Below are 16,918 nucleotides of genomic sequence, written 5' to 3' on the forward strand. Positions count from 1 at the left end.
AAAATAATGAAAACTTCCTATAAATATTATGGTATTATAAAACATATCAGAACATGTGATATTAAATATGATCCATTTACTGGTCATCTTCAAAATCAGGCAATTTTGAAATATCTCTATATAAACATCGAACTATATTTTAATGCAATCTAAAATTAGGAGAAGAAATATTTCACACACATACACAAAATTTTTCAGAAAGAGAACAGGAATGTTTGATTAAAACTGCTGACCTCCATATCTGGATTTCTAAAGCTACTTTTCCTCCTAGTTTTGAAGCTCCTTCGGGCAGGGATTTCTGCCAGCGTGCACCGTCAGCACGACACCGCGGAAGGCACAGCAGGCTGAGTAGGTGCTTGATAAATACTTGATTAAAAAAAGACACTCCATTTTGAGCTTTCCTTAGGAACACTGGCTATAGTGAAAATGAAGTAGGAAAACTATTATTTCATTAAGAATCCGTGAATGAATTATTCTCAAAGTATAGTCACTGGACCGGCAGCTTCAGTGTCACCCAGTGAACTTGTTAGAAATGAAAATTCTGTGAGCCCCTCTGAGACATCAAGACTCAGAAACTCTGGGGGGGGGATGCATTTTCTCAAGGCTTCCATGGGATTCTGCAGCACAATAAGGTTTTGAGAACTGCTGTGTTAAAGAAATGGTTCTCACCAACTTTATACTCCAGACCCTTCACACTTAATAATTATTAAGGACCCCAAAAAGCTTTTATTTATAGGTTATAACCATTCACATTTGCCATATTTGAAAATAAAACACGTTAAAAATATTATAATTTTCATTTTAAACAAAAAACTTCTTCACATGTTAACATGAATAACTTTTTAAAAATAACAATATTTTCCAAAACGACAAAATAATTTAGTGAGAAGAGAGGCATTGTTTGACATTTCTGCCAATCTTTTTAATGACTTAGTAGAAGAGAGCAACCACCTTAGATCTTCGTGTTCAATCTATTCCCACGTGTTGTTTTGGTTGAACTATATATAAAGAAAACCCAGGTTCCTCAATATTCAGTTGGAAAGGAGAGTTGCATTTTAATAGCCTTTTCAGGGGTCCCCTTGGGTGGCTCAGTCAGTTAAGCGTCTGCCTTTGGCTCAGGTCATGATCCCGGGGTCCTGGGATTAAGCCCCACGTGGGGCTCCCTGCTAAGTGGGGAGCCTGCTTCTCCCTCTCCCTCTGTTCCCCCCCCCCCCCACTCGTGGTCTCTTTTCTCTCAAATAAATAAAATCTTTAAAAAAATGATGGTAGCCTTTTCAGGTAATAGGGGGTTTTCCTCTCTGATCCCACACCAAAGTAACTGGTAGTTGCTTAAAGATTAGTTGGAGTGTGGAATATAAAGCCCCATTAATGAACTTTTCGTGCTTTTCCACTGAAATCCATTGGTCCTTCTTGCATTTTGGCTTTTTTACCCCCACAAGATTCTGTAACATCTGTAACAATGATCCTGTAACAATGCATTGGTTATCTGGAAAATAATGGCTTACTGAGTTAACGCAGCTCTGCCAAATGGTGCCACATGTCTTTCATTTTCTTATATAATATTAACGAATGTTGATTTTTTGGACAATGCCACAGATCTAAACAGAGAAGTCTTTAGGTACTGTGGACCTGTTAAGCCCACAGTTGATAGAAACAAGGTTTCCCAAACTCTTATTTTCACCTGAAAGCTCAAATTTTATCACTGGCAATGAATACTATTATCTTTTTTCCCTTCAAGAAATAGAATTGCTTTGTTTGCTGTCAAGAGACATCTGCCAAATGACCAAGTCTGAGTAATAATACTGTCATCTGTCCTTTCAAGTTATGACAATGATGTTCCATGAAACGGAAGGGCTAATCTAAGTTGCAACTCAAACAATTACCCAGGGCTTTTCCTCAAGACAATCACCATATAGGCAGGTGCATTTCATCGCACAGAACATTAAAAAGATGTGTGGTCAAAGGGTCAAGATATAATCAAATTAATAACTTTTACTGCTTCATCATGAACATTTTTAAGTGAAAACTACCTTTTATCTTACCCCTGCAAATATGGGGTAGTGAAGAATACAATGACTCATGCTAAGGTGTGGCAGTTTTACCCATGTTTTTACACCATCAATGCAAATGTCAACACAGTAAAAAAGGCAAATAACACCTTAGTATTGTTATAAAAAATAGTTTTGATTTCATAGATCCCTAAAGTCTTTGAAAACTGTTTTTAAGAGATCCTAAGAGGGTTTCCTGGGTGGCTCCAATGGTTAAGCATCTGCCTTCGGCTCAGGTCATGATCTCCAGGTCCTGGGGTCAAGCCCTGCATCAGACTCCCTACTCAGTGGGGAGTCTGCTTCTCCCTCTCCCTCTGCCTCTCCCCCCTCCCCGCCATGCTTTCTCTCTCAAGTGAATACATAAAATCTTTAAAAAAAAAAAAAGAGAGAGAGAGAGAGAGAGATCCTAAGAGGAAAGCCTAGAGTTTTCCTACTTCACGAATTATTTGCTTACATGCTATTCTCCCTACTAGACTACACAATTCTTTACCACAGAGTTATATCTCAGTGTCTAAAACAGATAAAGACTCAAAGATTCATTCTTTGTTGAAGGAGCAAAGTCAGGGATGTCATTCACACATAAGGCACGAAGCAAAGAGTAAAGCTTTACGTCAAAGAATCCCTTAGCCCTTCCTCCTTAAGATGTTCATGACTGTTACAGTGCATACATCCAATTAGCAGAGTAATTTAAGAAACTGCTTATTTGATAGAAACCACATAGGCACTCATAAAAAGTGAACAGAGGGACAAGGAAGTGCCTCTAAGCAGGGAGCAAGGGCTCCAGAGCACTTAGTGATGTAGTCAAGAGGTTCTCAGGAAACTGTCAAGGTGTGCCAACTGACACCAACTATAGTTACTTGTAGTTTCATTATGTTTTTTGGTTCAGTGAGAGCAGAGGGCAAGATTTATGAGAACTATCCTCAGGGGGAAACAGGATCAAGGGAGGGTTTTGGTTATGGCCTCTAACATTCAGACTTTTGTGGGGTTAACTACCCTTGTTAGCTGCCCCACATTTGTTCTGGTCACCTACTGCTCCGTGCCCTGTAATGATTCACTGTGCACTGTTACAATGGAAAAGTGTCAAAAAATACTGCATAAAATGAATAAATAAAAAGGTGCGAACTCCATTTATTTTTTGAAGTTAGAATGATGATTACCAGAAGAATCTAAAACAAAAACTCATTAATAATGCTTCCTCTAGATGAGGGGAAATTCAAAATGGTACAGATAGAGGCATAATTTTTTATTTTTTCTGAATAATTTGAACTGTTTTCAACCACAGACATAAACTGCTTTTATGATATAAAACAATATAATAATTTTATAGACAAAAATAGAGACTGCAGTTCATTTTAGCTGCAGGAAGAAAAGGAGGATGTGGGAAAAGATTGATTCCACTCTGAGGTCCATCTTATGAGGGGGGAAAAAATCTCCAAGGAAAAGAAAGGTTGAAGGTAGTATCCCAGAGTGGCTGCACCAAGAAGTTCGGCCTTAAAGAGAAAAAGACCCAACCTGTGAGGTTGTTTGCTCCTCCTCACAGTGAGGCAGAAAGATGTGGTGACCACGGGGGGGGGGGGGGGGTCAGTCTGGTGGCTTCTATGGGACTGGCCCTGGTTAACAGAGTGATGTCAACAGAAGAATATGGGCCAGGGCTTAGAAAACAATACTGGCCAGTGTAGCCACCCAGGTTCGTCATCCTACAGGGGGATGGAATTACCTTTACCTCACACAACTGGGGCACTGAGAAAATGAGATCATGTGACTCTGCAAGGCAGGATTACTCTTTGGGAATCAGATTTTTCAATCATACAATGTGAGGAGGGACTACAGATTCCTTCAGATAGGAGTGGTCTTGAATAGGTAAACCTTATCTACACTTGGAAAAATCCCTTCAACTTCAAATGTTACATCGAGGGTGATCTCATGACTCATCATTTAAGTCCAAATAAGCTACTCTCGGAAACTGATCTCTTCTTACCGATTCTGAAAGGACTTTCCAGCAATATTATCTCTGTAGGAATCAAACAAAACGTGGTATTGATCCCGGCTCCATTCCAGAACCACCTAGGAAAAAAAGAAAAAAAAAAAAAAGGCAAAAAAATGTTTACCCTGTGTCAAATACTAAGGGTATAGAACTTTCATTTAATTTTTTAAAATTTCATTAAGAATCACTAAAGGAACAGGAAAAGAAATCAAAATTCATCCATTCACCCAGTGCCTACCATATATATATACCCAACACTGTGCTCAGTCCAGATTAAAAAAAAACTACAACAGGATATACAAATAAAAGCTATAGTTACTGGCCTGTGGATGGAGGGGAAGCAAAGAGATTTAAAAGGAAGCAATGAGAATTAGGTCTTAGAGAATGAGCTCACAAGGTAGGGAACCACAAGGGCATGTTCAAAGGCTGAGAAGCAGCAAGGGTGAGTGGTTTCAGGGCAACAGTAGAGTTGACTTTGGTGGGAGCACAGCTAGAAAGTGGAGAGAATGGGGCTGGGAAGGGAAGCTGGGTCTTGACTGTTGTGCCCTGTGTACCACGGGAAGCAGAGGCACTAAGGGACTTTCAGGCAGCTACATGAACCATCCATGAGGAGAGTTGGGAGACTCTCCTCACAGCACAGAACAAAGCTTTAACAGAAGAGACTGATAAGATACGGGGGTGATGGCCTTACTATCTATGAAGTTTCAGGTGATGACCTTGCTAAATATTTCAGGAGAGAATGGAAAACTTCAGATAGGAGCTCCCTCATGTCTGCACCCCAAATCTATAAACCCACCCACACATGTGCCCCATTTTCTTCTTCACTCCCTTCACCATAGAGGAAGTGTCTTTCTTCCTTGAAAACACCCCCTCTCTGTCCACTTGCTCTGGATCTCATCAACTTGTCTCAAGACCTGGTCTGTTCTCTCTTTCCTCTCAATAGGATTATTTCCATCAGCCTATTCCAGTAATCTCAGGAAACCCTTCCTTCACACCACACCCTCTGCCAGTTGGTCCCTCCATTCCAAATTCTCCCTTTCAAGGGCAAATATCTTTAGAGAGTCCTCTTCTATGCTCTATTTACCCTTCAGCCACTCTAATACTTCTGCCCTTACCATATCAGTGGTCTTACCAAGGCCTCCATGCTGTGGAATCCAGTAACATTTCCCCCATCTCTATCTTACTCAACTGGTAGCAGCTACCCAGTTCCTCCTCACTGAACCACTTTCCTAGCTTTCCTCCCACCACTCTGGTGACTCCCTTTCAGTCTCCTTTGACAGGTCATCTTCTTCTATCTGACCTTCAAATATGTCCTTTCATTTCATTCCTCTTCCTGGAATGCCCTCCTTCCTGCCAAGGCTGCTTCTAGCTTCCTACTGTGCAATCCCTAGGATGCGTGGCCCTGTTACATTCAGATGACCATGGGAGCCCCCATCATTTAGGTTTCATTCCAGCCAGCAGAAAGAAGAGATAGGGAATGATATGCCCTCCATTAAGGAAACTTCTTGGAAGGGGCACCTACCACTTCTGTTTTTGCTGGGCAGAATGCAGTCACATGATGACATGTGGCTACAGGGGAGGCTGTGTGGACCCATGTGTCCAGCTATAACTGCTCATTTATTTACACGGCATTCAGGTTTTCAATATCTGACCTCTGCCTATCTTGACAATCTTACTTCATTGGGATGCTTCATAAACACCACAAATTCAACTAATAATCCTCCCATCACTCAATGTACTGATTAAAAAACTGAGGGTCTAATGTACCTTGTACTGGATTGACAAAGAGAAATAAGGTAAGTTCCCTGACTTGAAGGAACTATATAGCCAATGATTAATAGAGAAGTTTATTGCCAGCTACAACTGCACTGAGGAAGGAGCACCTCTTTCTAGGAAGACACTTAAAGACTTCCCTGAAGAAGCAATGTTAGCAGTCTTAAAGGATGAACAGGAGTCTGTTCGCAGTAAAGCTGGGTACAGAGGGTGTGTTAGAGGGATCTGCTACCAGACTGGATGAGGGAGTGAAGAAGGGGAAGACAAGCAAGGTGACTGCTAGGTTTCCAGTATTTCTAGTATGAGTGACTGAAGAGACAGTGGGGCCACTGAATGACATAGGAGGAACAGGTGTAGTAGGGATGAGCGCTGGTAAGATTCCCAGTTTAGTCATGGTAGATCTGAGGCTGTATATGCATACGACTCACCTCTCCAACTGGGCTGGAAATTCCAAAAGGAGGGGGAATGAGCTCTAAAATAGTTATCACACGCAACACCAAACCCAATGGCAAGCATATAGCTATAAAATACTATTGCTGCTAAATACAGAACATATATGTTTAATAACATAATTGTATTGATTTGGATCAACTAGTTGAGCTCAAACAGAAGTGATTCTCCATCAATATCCCTATGTAGCTGCAAAAGGACAACTAGTACATTATTTTTATAAAACAAGCCACAAAAAATAAAGCTCAGTATCATTGTTCTTGGCTCGTACTGCTACCCAGAAGATGGGAAGATAATATCAGAGGGGGCATACTTCACGAATAGCTGAGAAATGCTGACGTGCTGTATGTTGACACAACGTGCCTTCCTTCATCAGATAAATTAATCTCACCATCTCCGAATCACTTTGCTGTATTAAAAAGAACAGCAGCAGCAAAGGGTCTTTATCTATCACATTTAGGAACGTTCTCCTCTCCTATCCGGCGAGAGTTCTGCATGCTTCAGGGAAGGTAGTAGGAATGCAGTTTCATTCCAGCTCTGTCACTTTTATGAGACCTTATGCAAGTTGTCTTTTTAGGCTGTTTCTCCATCTGTTTTACATTTTATGAAGGGGGTATGACCAAATTGTCCTTGAAATCCCTTCCAGCCCTAAGAGTGTATGACAGAAGGAGGTACAGAGCTGTGCGGCTGGCACCATCCACGGTTTCTTCCCTGCACCCACATGTCAACTCCATTGAGACACCATGTCTCTTCTCTTCCTGTCTTCAGCCTCCTAAGGGATCTCTTATCCCTGGTCCTAACCCATCATCACTGAAACATGATCCTCTTCTGTCATAACCATTTCCCTTTTCTGCTTACTCCCAACTGTCAACTACACCCTATTATGGAAATCTTGCCAAACTCTAAGTAAATGAGTAATATGCTATACCACGGATCAAAAAGGAACCTTGTAAATCAAATAAAAAATCATCTGAGCACTGATGTTAGATCATTTTCTTACACTATCAAGGATAGTGTAGAAAAGAGTAGAAATTTGAATGGGCAATTATGAAATTATTTATTCTGGGGTAAACTATACATATAAACACCTTTCAAACAACAACAAAGCCAAAATAGAACTAAGCTTGCAATTAGATCTTGTTTTCAGCCATTATTAGCAATAAACAAAAGACCAGAGGAAAAGGTTAGAGAAACACTAACTACTATAAAATCAAGTCCCTTTTCATCCACAAAGCCTTTCCATATTCTTCAGCCTGACCTGAACATTTCCTCCTCAGAACTTAACTTTCATCTCTACTGCTTATTTGGAAATCAACTACTCACGGCCGTCTAACATTTCTTGCCTTGCATCCCTTAGTTTTTGTTTTTTTTTTTAAGATTTTATTTATTGGACAGAGAGAGACACAGCAAGAGAGGGAACACAAGCAGAGGGAGAGGGAGAGGGAGAAGCAGGCTTCCTGCTGAGCAGGGAGCCCACGCGGGGCTCGATCCCAGGACCCTGGGGTCATGACCTGAGCCAAAGGCAGACGCTTAATGACTGAACCACCCAGGCGCCCCTCTCGCTTAGTTTTTTTAAATCATTATTTACCTTCCCCCTCATGGAAGCATCTTGTCAGACCAATTAAGTTATAAACTGCTTGTGGGTACAGAACTACTTCCAATTCTACTTATCATCAACTCATACCCAGCACGATTCATTATATACCATCTTCTTGTTCATAAATATTATCTGGTTACGGCAGGAGTAGCTTAAGACTAGATTTGGGGTGGGGGGCTCCTGGGTGGCTCAGTTGGTTAAGCATCTGCCCTTGGCTTAGGTCATGATCCCAGGGTCCTGGAATTGAGCCGGCATCCTCTGGGCTCCCTTGCTCAGCAGGGAATCTGCGTCTCCCTTTCCCTCTGCCCCTCTCCCTGTTCATGCATGCACTTTCTCTCTCTCCTCCAAATAAATAAACAAAATCTTAAAAAATGACTGGGTTTGGGGACTTGGGATATGGGACACCTCCAGGGGGAGAACCTCCCAATTCTTCTATTTAGTAGCTGTGTAACCATGGGTACTCAATTTCCTCAACTATGAACTAAGTACAAAATGTATGTCATCGGTGTGTTGTGTTGCTGCAGTAGGACAGTGATTCTCACTTGACATGCATAAATACAAGGTCTGAGGAAGGCACCAGGCATGTTAGAAGTCATGGGTAAACAAAGCATATCTTCCTGAACCATCATTTATAATGGAAAGACATTGAAAATATTATATTGATAGTAATCCAAAATTTTTATGGAGAAAAACAGAAAACTGATGTGATTTTTATAGACACAACGCTGGCCTTTAAAAAATTTCCTACTTGCCATTTTGTGCTCTCCCCCACCCCTTCACACACATACCTCTCTACACTATTCTCTTTATTTACTTTTTTCTGCCATTAAAAGTAGTTTGTTGGTAAAATTTAAGACACAATGAACTAAAATACTATTTATTAAAATACTGTATGAGCTCTGAAATACCACATGAGCAATGTATTATTAATAAAGAATTGTAAAAATCATCTAGGGGCGCCTGGGTGGCTCAGTCGGTTAAGCATCTGCCTTCAGCTCAGGTCATGATCCCAGGCACCTTGCTCAGCAGGAAGACTGTGTCTCCCTCTGCTTGTGCTCACGCTCTCTCTCTCTCTGACAAATAAGTATAAATCATCTAAAGGTAGTTTATTCTACTAGCTTAAAATATTTATCACTTTTAAGACTCCATTTTAATAATCATGGCATTCAAAGTACTCAAGATCAATTGTCAGTCATTTTTCACAAATTGCAGCCAGTCAGTCTTAATGTGTCGATCACAGAGAAGGGGCACGTTCCCACATTCACCAAGCACCACCATGCCAGGTGTTCCTCTCCTCCCCACTGAATCTCTGCGACAAGGTACTAGCTGTGAGGCAGGCATTTCACTGGGTCATTGCCCAAAAAGAAGCCTCAGGCCACACAGCCGTGTGTAATGGGGCTGAGATGTGAATCAAACTAACTCCAGAGCCCTTGTTCCTGTTTAGCTTCGCCCAGGCTCTCTCAGCCTCAGCAGGCCGTGTCCCCCAATGCTTACTTACACAGAGCCAGCTTTGTCAAACATACATTTATAAATGTGGTCATTCAACCAATTCCACAACTGGTTATGTTTATCATTCTTAATTCAACGACCCAGATCTGTTTTCCTAGCATGTTTATAAATGACCACAGTCCATAATAAATTTGTTTTACCCCCAGTATTTAGTCCTTTAACTGGCTTGTGCACACAAATACTAAAATTTTTGAACGATAATCTTTTTAAAGTTATAAAACTGGTATGTGCCTTGGTTGAAGATTTTTATAATCCTAGAACAAGTTCAAATGCATGCCTGTAGAAGAATAATAGTTATTGAGACACAAGCTTTATAATCCTTTTATCAGAAGAATTCCCCAGTTAAGGAAAAGAGGAAGGTAATTATCCAGAAGAGAACTGGTGAACAGTGCAATGATCTTAAGATTTACAATCAGAAGACATGAGTTTCAATCCGACACTGATCAATAAATGATCTAGGGCATTTGCCTATTCTCAATTTCTTCTCTTGTAGAATGAAGGTATGAATGCCACCTATTTCACACGATTGTTCTGATGAGTAAATGAGATGTGCAAATCATACACGGCTGTACAATACTTCCATGCAAGCTGTTCACATGTTCATCCTGCAATATGTTTACCTGTTTAAAAATCTGTTTAAACCTCTGTGAGCAACTCAAAGCCAAGAACTTGATCTCTTTTTAATTTTTATTCTCAAACCTTGCACAGTCTCTAGCACAAAACCAATAAACATTCTAGAATGAATAAATATGGCTACTAGTTTTACGATGCAAACATTTTGGAACAGCTTATACAACATGGTTTCCCTCCAGGACTTTCTGCTTTCCGATTCATTCCAGGATACTCAAGGTAAAAGCTAAAGGCCAGAGTTAATAAACGGACAACGGCAGGCTAGGCACACAAGGGTATAAAACTCTGTAAAAGCAAACGTCCCTTTCTCAATTTTTCAAGCATAGAAATGTGACATGCAGGATACCTGGGTGGCTCAGTTGGTTAAGTGACTGACTCCATCTCAGCTCAGGTCTTGATCTCAAGGTTTTGAGTTCAAGCCCCCACGGTGGGCTCCACCCACGCTAAGCGTGGAGCTTACTTAAAAAAAAAAAAAAATCAGGGCTCCTGGGTGGCACAGCGGTTAGGCGTCTGCCTTCGGCTCAGGGCATGATCCCGGCATTATGGGATCGAGCCCCACATCGGGCTCCTCTGCTGGGAGCCTGCTTCTTCCTCTCCCACTGCCCCTGCTTGTGTTCCCTCTCTCGCTGGCTGTCTCTATCTCTGTCGAATAAATAAATAAAATCTTTAAAAAAAAACATCAGATTAAAAAAAAAAAAAGAAGTGTGACATGAGTACCCTGTACTGTTTTACAGGGTACTGTAAAACTTAAGATGTTGGGGCTCTCCAGCCTCAAGCAGTAAGAACCCTAAGTAGCAATGACAGAGCTTTTCACACACTGATAATGATATCTGAAGTTTATAATATTCCAAAAAAAAAAAAAGTATAAAATATTCCTAGATTACAACATGTTCTTCACAGTTTCTGAAAACAAAATTTATTTTTCATCAAGAGGCATTACAAGAGAGACCAAGATATCTTTAAGATATCCTAAGCTTTATCTTTTCTACTAACTCTCCTCTTCCTTGATACCAATCAGGAAGTCAATGTGCTCGTTACCATTCGGGCTGCTCTGACAAAGTATCACAGACTGGGTAGCTCGGAAACAACAGAAATGTGTTTCTCACAATTCTGGAGACTGGAAAGACTAAGGTCAAGGCACCAGCGGACTGGGTGTCTGCTGAGAGCCTACTTTCCGGTTCAGACTGCCTCTTCTGTCACCTTACGTGGCAGGAGGGGTGAGGAAGCTCTCTGGGTCTCTTTATAAGGGCACTTATTTCCACCCTCAAGACCTAAGCCCCCGCCAAAGGCCCCACCTGCTAACACCATCACATTGGAGACAAGGTTTCAACGTAAAAATTTTGAGAGGACACAACCGTTCCGTTTACATGTTCCAATGCAAAGTGACTAAAATAAAAGATCAACCCATTTCTTATTAGGAGTTGAATGGTTATTAAAACTGGGTAATTTCCCCCATTTCACATAAAGGAAATGATCCAAATCCGAGATGCATGACCACTATTTACTCAAACATTAATTAAACTCAAAAACACTTTTCTAGACCATTTCTACTTTGAATCCTTCACAGAATTAGACACATATCATGTATTTGTTGAACATTTTAAGGAGCACAAAATGGAAATCAGGCCTCTGTCCTCAAGGAGCTAACACCCCTGTTAAGGACTACTTACTAGCATAAAATGATTAAGGAATATTTACTGTTCAGCTTTTAAATGAGTACAGACTGAAACAGAATACTGACAGGAAAAATAATAATCAAGAATGGGGTTAATCATGACAGCTTAACAAAATCTCTCTCCTTTTCCCAGGACAGAAAACTGAGATTTTTGAGGAAATAAGGAGGAGAGAGGGGGAGGACTGTTTGCCATAGGGATGGAGGTGTGGGAGCAAAATAATGAAGGAAATCATATTAAAAAGTGGAATTAAAAACGTTAAACCTTTGACAGTTCATTGTAAAAAAATTATATTTAAAGGGGGAAAAAAACCCGCCTGCAACCACACTTAAATAAAAAGAAAAGTATAAAAAAAACCTATCAAAGATATTTTCAAAATATATTCAAACGGACTTTCTGGGTATACGCAGATTTACGTGTTTTACTGGTCAGAGTTTATAGAATCACAGAATTATATAGGATGGACTTTAAACCCAGTGCTCTACTCTGCAAGCCAATGTCTGAGTCTCTGCTATAATGTCCTGGCAAACAGTTACTCTCTACCTATGCGTTAGACCTGCACTGTCTAAAATGGTATACACTAGGCACATAAGGTTATCTAAATTAAGACTAAATAAAATTAAATAAAAAGCTCAGTACCTTAGTCACATCAGCCACATTTCAAGCCCTCATAGGCTTAGTGGCTACTGTATGGGACAGCTCAGAATTACAGGATACTTTCATCACTGCACAAACTTCCACTGGACAGTGTTGTGGTCACTCAATCCTTAAAGTTAAGCAAGAGTCACACAAGGAAGCCCCAGTTTTGTGATTTTAGACAAGTCACTTAAACCTAATGCCCACTGTAAAATTTAAGTAAATACTTTATCCTACAAGGGGTTGTTACAAAAACAAGTGATATATATACTGACAACTACAAAGTACAATATCAAATATAAGATATTAAGACTATGAAAACACACTGAACTTATTTAGCCCCTCAAGGGGCTCACAGTCTGCTGGGGAAACAAATATGAGACAAATAATTACAATATTATCATGTGAAAAATATAACTGTAATATGAATGAAAATGTAGTTGAACCTGCTAAATATTTCCATTATAACTATTAAACCAGGAACCAAAACTAGTCAAATTAAGATTTCTTTTTTTTTTACTTTATTTTGGCAAAATTTAAACAAAAATTTAATTTAAATAAAAAAGCTTAGTGAAATGAGATGAAGTTTTACAAAATATCTGCTTGTGATACTGCACTCACTTCCATCAACAAACAAATTTTATCTCATACTATTTGCTAGTTAAAAACATTTTTTTAGGGGCGCCTGGGTGGCGCAGTCGTTGGGCGTCTGCCTTCAGCTCAGGGCGTGATCCCGGCGTTGCGGGATCGAGCCCCACATTGGGCTCCTCCGCTGGAGGCCTGCTTCTTCCTCTCCCACTCCCCCTGCTTGTGTTCTCCCTCGCTGGCTGTCTGTCTCTGTCAAATAAATAAATAAAATCTTAAAAACAACAACAACAACAAAACACATTTTTTAAAAATACACCAAGAAGAGATCCCTTTTTATGAGTCGCAAGTGCATAAAAATCATAAATTAGTTGAAAAGTATGTTATAGATTTTTAAATAGCTGCAAGGCCATTTTAAAAAATCACCCCTTTCCTGAAAGGCAATTAGCATTATGTATCAAAGGACCAAACAAAATACCTTTTGTTCTGGCTAACTCTACTTCTAGATATATACATGCCAAGGAAATGATCACAGATGTAACCCAAGACCTGCATAAATATGATAATAGCCATTATTACTTAAAAAACCTGAAAATAGTATCTAATAATTAAACAATAGGTGATCAGGAAAATAGATTACAGTCAAATGAAGTATTATGAAGCTATTAAAAAAAATCTTATTTTCAGGGCGCCTGGGTGGCTCAGTCGGTTAAGCGTCTTTCTTCAGCTCAGGCATGGATCCCAGGGTCCTGGGGATTAAGCCCCACATCAGGCTCCTTGCTCAGCAGGCAGCCTACTTCTACCTCTCCCTCTCCCTTTGCCTGCTGTTTCCCGTGCCTGTGCCCTCTCTCTTTGTCCAATAAATAAATAAGATCTTTAAAAAAAAAATCTTATTTTCAAATAATTATTAAAAATTAGTAACTTGATTCAGTCACTCAACAAGTACTACGTGATACCATTCTAGACTCTGAGGACATAGCAATGGCCAAAACAAAGTATCTTCCTTTGTGGAGCATACAAAATAGTCAAAGGATAAAGTGTTTGATAAAATATTATGTGAAAAAAGCAATAATCAAAACTTATCAGTCTGAAGCAAAATGGCAGCAAAATGACAGAGTAAGCAACTCCAATCTCTCATCCCCCCACCTGCTCCAGAAACACTGAAAAACAAGAATAACTGCCAGAACAAGTAAAGAAATATTATATGAAACGTCCGTGATATAAAATATTCAGAATGGGCAATCTGTACAGACAGAAATTAGAGGTTACCGGGTCCCGAGGGGTGAATGGAGGTATTGGTTAATGGTTACAGAGTTTCTGTTTAGGGTGATAAAAAAGTTTTGGAAATAGACAGTGGTAATGGTTGCACAACAATGAAAATGTAATTAATGCCACTGAATTGTACACTTAAAAATTCTTAAAATGGTAAATTTTATGTTATTTGTGTTTTGCAACAATAACTCAAAAGAGGAGTAAGTCACTACAATACTCCTCCCAAAAGAGTAATAAAGGAACATTATGAACAACTCTAAGACTACAGATCTGACAGCTTAAATGAAATGGACCAATTCCTTGGGAGACACAATCTACCAAAGCTCAAATGAGAAACAGATAACCTGAATAGGTATATACCCATTAAGAATGTGGCTCGATAATTAATTACTTTCCAAACAGAAAGCACCAGCCCCAGGTGGGTTCACTCATGATTTCTACCAAACATCTGAGGAAGAAATAATACCAATTCTCTATAATCTCTTCCAGAAAACAGACTTCCTCATTCATTTTATGAAGAAAAGTATTACAAACAATATTTCTCATCAACATAGATGTAGAAGTCCTCAATAAAATGCTATTAAATCAAATCCAACAATGTATAGAAGAATCATATACCACAACCAAGTGGGAGATATTCTAGATACAAATTTCTGAATCCTGGTTCGACATTCCAAAATCAGTTAATGTAACCCATCACATCAATAGGCAAAAAATCAATCAATCAATCATGTGATTATAATAGGTGCATAAAAAAAGCATCTGACAAAATCCAACACCCATTTCTGATTTAAAAAAAAAAACTGTCAGCAAACTAGGAATACAAAGAAACTTCCTCAACCTAAAAATAATATTTACAAAAAACCTATAGTTAACATTATACTTGATGGTGAGAAACTCAAAGCTTTCCCACTAAGCTCAGAAAAAGGCAAGGATATTGCCTCTCACTCCTGCTTTTCAACAACATATTGAAGTCCTAATTAATGTAATAACACAAAAAAAGGAAATAAGAGGTATATAGATTGGTAAGGAAGAAGTAAAACTATCTCTGTTGACAGATGACATGACTATGGAGAAAATTCCACAGAATCGACCAAAAAAGCAAAAAACAAAACAAAACAAAAAAACAAAACTAAGAAACAATTAGTTGCAGGATACAAGATTGCAGGATACAAGACTGCAGCACACAAAAGTAATATACAAAAGTTAACTGCTTTCCTATACACCAGCAATGAACTATATAACATTTTGGAAAAGGCATAACTAAATACAGTTTAAAAAAAAAAAAAAATCAAGGGCACGTGGGTGGCGCAGTCAGTTAAGTGTCCGACTCTTAGCTAAGGTCTTTGATCTCAGGGTCATGAGTTCAAGCCCCGCACTGGGCTCCACACTGAGCGTGGAACCTACTTAATAAAAAAATAAAAATACCCCAAATCACTGACTGCCAGTGGGGAGGAAAGCAAGCACGAGGCGTAGCGCAGGGCAAGGGTTTTTATGAGGGCAATGAAACTATTCTGTGTGATAGTGTAATGGCAGATACATGATATAACAGTATGCATTTGTCAAATTTCATAGCACTGTATAGCACAAAAAATGAATCCTAATGGTCAATATATTCTTAGTTAATAAAAATGTATCAATATTAGTTCATCAGTTATAAAAATGTACCACACTGATGCAAAACGTTAAAAACAGGGGAAAGTATGCTGGCAGAGAGGAGGTATATGCAAAATCTATGTACTTTCCATGCAATTTTTTCCATAAACTTAAAGTTGCTATAAAATAAAACCTACTAAATTTTTATGATGGTTAATTTTATGTGTCAAACTGACCAAGCCAGGGGGGTGTCCAGATATTTGATCAAACATTATTTTGGGTGTGTCATTGAGGGTGTTTCTGGATAAATTAACATTTGAATAAGCAGACTGAGTAAAGCGTTTGTCCTTCTATCGTGGATGGGCCTCAATGCATCAGTTGAAGGCCTAAATAAAATTAAAAGGCTGAGGAAGAGAGAACTGCTTCTCACCTGACTGCCTTGAGCTGGAACATCAGTCTTTCCTCCCTTTGGATTCCAACTGAAACATCAGCTCTTCCTGGCTCTCAAGTCTGCCAATTTTAAGACAGGCCTATACTAAGCTTTTCTGAGTTTCTGGCCTTTAGACTTAGATTAGAACTACACCACGGGCTCTCCTAGGTCTCTAGCCTTGTTAATGAAATCTTGGAGACCTGTAAGCCTCCATAATCACGTCAGCCAATTCTATGTAATAAATATATTTCCACACACACAGATACACATCCTATTGCTTCCGTTTCTCTGAAGAACCCTAATATAATTACATATGTATATCAACTAAACCGATCTACTTTCTATTAAGGTTGAATTTAGAAACTGATCATTGCAGGTGACCTTTCTCTATTTAGATACTAGAACAAAGTATGTCTGCACTCAACTTCTTGGTGCCAGGCTCTATTCTAGGAGCTGAGGATACAGTGGTGAATAAGACAGAAAGGCTGGATAAGACAGAAATCCTGTTCCCAGAGCTTACATTGTGGTGGAGAGAGAAGACATTAAAAATATACACACACACAGATTTTCAGACTAAGTACTATTAAAAAAAAGAAGAAAAAGAGGACTATAATAAGGAATGGCCTGATGAAAGAGGCTACTTTAGGTTGGGTGGTGGGGAAAGCCCATCTGAAAAGCAGTTACTGAGCTGAGACCAATAAGACAAGGAGCCCATCACATGATGGTCTGGAGGCA

At 39.4% G+C, this 16,918-nt stretch overlaps 1 protein-coding gene across 1 annotated transcript in view; it reads right to left on the reverse strand.

Annotated features, from left to right (window-relative positions):
• The window catches only part of GNPTAB (N-acetylglucosamine-1-phosphate transferase subunits alpha and beta), a 71,930-nt gene that overhangs the window by 42,741 nt on the left and 12,271 nt on the right, over window positions 1–16,918 (reverse strand). Inside the window, exon 2 of the mRNA XM_040637375.1 lies at window positions 4,027–4,112. Coding sequence (XP_040493309.1) covers window positions 4,027–4,112 — 86 coding nt within the window. The remainder of the gene's footprint in view (window positions 1–4,026; window positions 4,113–16,918) is intronic.

This window comes from Ursus maritimus, unplaced genomic scaffold, assembly GCF_017311325.1.
Source record: "Ursus maritimus isolate PB19 unplaced genomic scaffold, ASM1731132v1 scaffold_21, whole genome shotgun sequence".
Lineage (NCBI taxonomy): Eukaryota > Metazoa > Chordata > Mammalia > Carnivora > Ursidae > Ursus > Ursus maritimus.